The sequence below is a fragment of the Colias philodice genome, chromosome 5 (genome assembly GCF_061535455.1).
Source record: "Colias philodice isolate Cphi_HAF_F1 chromosome 5, ilColPhil1 Martin Lab GWU primary, whole genome shotgun sequence".
Lineage (NCBI taxonomy): Eukaryota > Metazoa > Arthropoda > Insecta > Lepidoptera > Pieridae > Colias > Colias philodice.
Window position 1 is genome coordinate 1024858 of NC_143090.1, and position 2930 is coordinate 1027787.

The window sequence follows — 2930 nt, forward strand, 5'->3', positions numbered from 1 at the left end:
GGACCGCTAGTATGTTATAAATTTATATAATTTCAGCCATGTATATTCGAATATTGATTCAAAATGTAAAAAAGTTTTTATATCAATTTATAAGCATTACTGGTTAAATTTCAAATATATATGAAAGATAACAAAGTTACTTTTGAGAAATTGTTATACAATTTTTTTACTAATATTATTTCTATATTCTTAAATATAAATTGAAAAGAATATATTCTTTTGAGTGGTGAATTGTAGGGTTTAAATAAAAGCAATAAATTATAAACGGAATTTGTGTATTTACAAACATATTAATGCTAAAGTTATATATTTTAACAATAATTTATATAATACTGTATTTACTTAGCCTAAGCTTAACTATATTGGAATGTAATACTATATCGGCAAGATGTTTCACATAAAAATAAATTCAAAAGATACGTAAAACTAAACATCGGTAGGACGGATTCTTTGCAATTAAAACTAACTATTTACATTAAAAATATAAGCGTAGGTTTTCATAACGTAATGTACAAACTGACATACAAACACATTTAGTGACTTATCGAAAAGCATCTAAAATAGGCAAGTCTATATGAAATACAACTAAAACCTGCGGGTTTACAACTACGGTAACGAGTATTATGGTACTAATATAAATATCCCTGTAGGAGTCTAATAATTTGGCAAATTACCTAGAATCTCTAATTGGCTTCGTCTTCAATGTATATCTTAAGCTAATAAACACTTCACTATTACTGTAGAAGTTCGTACAACGCGGCAATGTATGTCTGCGCCATTTGCAGGGTCTCGTACTTGGAGAGTTGGCGGTCAGCTCCCAGCGAAGGTAGATGCCCTCGGAGTCTGTCGAAGGCCTTGTTCAGGTTCTGCATTCGTCGCCTCTCCCTGGCGTTCGCAGCTAAGCGGCGTCTTCTTAACACGGCAGCACTGGTTGCTCTACCACGACGTTTGCCAGAACCTTCCATGTCCACATCCTCAGAATCTTCTAGAATATCGTTGGGCAATCCTCTGTACGCGATGTGATTGGACTCGTGACTCCCATCCAGCGATGGGGTCGGCTCCAAGCTGGACCGCCCTGAATCGGGCGACCTTGGCCAATTCAGATAACAGTCCTCCGTCGAATACTCCAACATGACGTCAGACGAAAAGATATCCTTTTCGGAGTACAATAGCCGATGTCCGTAAGTTTCGGTTGCCATTTTAAGGTTTATTTTAACACAGGTGCACACGTATCGAGGTCCCGAAGGGTTCTACCGCTCCCGTTTACCTGTCAACCCTTATATATTTTCCTGTTGTGTTGGAGAGAGTGCGCTAAGGCTTTGTGTTCGTGATGGAAAGGGACGGAAAATGCGATCGAGGGTAATTTGAGGCCAATCATCATTAATTATTTGTTCCCCGGCAGTGCGTGTGCCGACTGTACAGTATTGTTTGATACTCTACTTTCGTGCCAACCTATTTTTGCCCTTTGTAATAGATAACAATATTAATAAAGGATATTTATAGATATTAAATTGATGTCGGATAATGATACTGGGATGCCTTTTATTGTAATATCAGCTAATACTTAATTGGGGATGTTAAATATGAATGATAGACATTTGTATAAAGCGAAATAATAATACCTACTCATTGAATTAAGATTTTTGTCTAGAGCGAAATAATAAATTTCATTGAATCAAGTTTTTATAATTTTTAAATTACATTATTATATATTGAATAAAGTAAGTAGTAAAGGTGACCTTAAACTAGTACTCTGTGGTATCTAGATATTATTATCATATACATTGTTTTGCTCTACATCAAGTAATCAACTCACTTAAACTTTTAGGTACAATTATCAACGAATAGCAACGTATTTAAGTTTAAATTGAATTTTTTTATAACTAGCTTTCCGCCCGCGGCTTCGCCCGCGTTTTCAGAGAAAAACCCGTTCCCGTAGGATTTCCGGGATAAAACCTATCCTATGTCCTTTCTCGGGTATCAAAATATCTCCATACCAAATTTCATGCAAATTGGTACAGTAGTTACTTTCGCATTTATAATATTAGTATGGATTAATTAGAAATGTTCTTAAACTAATATAATTGAAGATATTAACCATCATTTGTTTATGAGAATGTTTGATTCTATACAATGTTTCTAAACTCTATTTATTACTCAGCGCTTTAAAATTGTCGTACTTACATTATCTTACATGAATAAAAATGAAATATGTTTCTTTCTGATACAAAAATACAATCAATCTAGTTTCTCTTTATTCAGAAGTACTTATAGTCAGTAATAAGATATTTTTATATAATAACTAGCTTTCCGCCCGCGGCTTCGCCCGCGTTTTCAGAGAAAAACCCGTTCCCGTAGGATTTCCGGGATAAAACCTATCCTATGTCCTTTCTCGGGTATCAAAATATCTCCATACCAAATTTCATGCAAATTGGTACAGTAGTTTAGGCGTGATTGAGTAACAGACAGACAGACAGAGTTACTTTCGCATTTATTATAATATTAGTATGGATTAATTAGAAATGTTCTTAAACTAATATAATTGAAGATGTTAACCATCATTTGTTTATGAGAATGTTTGATTCTATACAATGTTTCTTAACTCTATTTATTACTCAGCGCTTTAAAATTGTCGTACTTACATTATCTTACATGAATAAAAATGAAATATGTTTCTTTCTGAATACAAAAATACAATCAATCTAGTTTCTCTTTATTCAGAAGTACTTAGTCAGTAATAAGATATTTTTATATTATAATTCGATGGGCTAAAATTTATAAGTCTTGCTGCACATTATTGGTATTGTATTACCTAATTGTATTCAAGTAGACCTAATAAATATTAATTTTATTTATTAATTATTTTATCTACCTAAAATAATTTTTATATAAAATGTAAGTAAGTATGTAAGTATTTTAAAATGGATAGC

At 32.7% G+C, this 2930-nt stretch overlaps 1 protein-coding gene across 1 annotated transcript; it reads right to left on the minus strand.

The window, feature by feature from the left end:
• Window positions 1-375: 375 nt before the first annotated feature.
• LOC149488218 (protein atonal-like) lies at window positions 376-1218 on the minus strand. The gene has a single exon (XM_089695206.1). The coding sequence runs from the start codon at window positions 1197-1199 to the stop codon at window positions 735-737; it is 465 nt and encodes a 154-aa protein (XP_089551332.1). The 5' UTR covers window positions 1200-1218; the 3' UTR covers window positions 376-734.
• Window positions 1219-2930: the final 1712 nt, after the last annotated feature.

What these genes read in the sequence shown, in the direction of transcription:
- LOC149488218 (XM_089695206.1), bottom strand. Translation starts at nt 1,199, where the DNA reads ATGGCAACCGAAACTTACGGACATCGGCTATTGTACTCCGAAAAGGAT.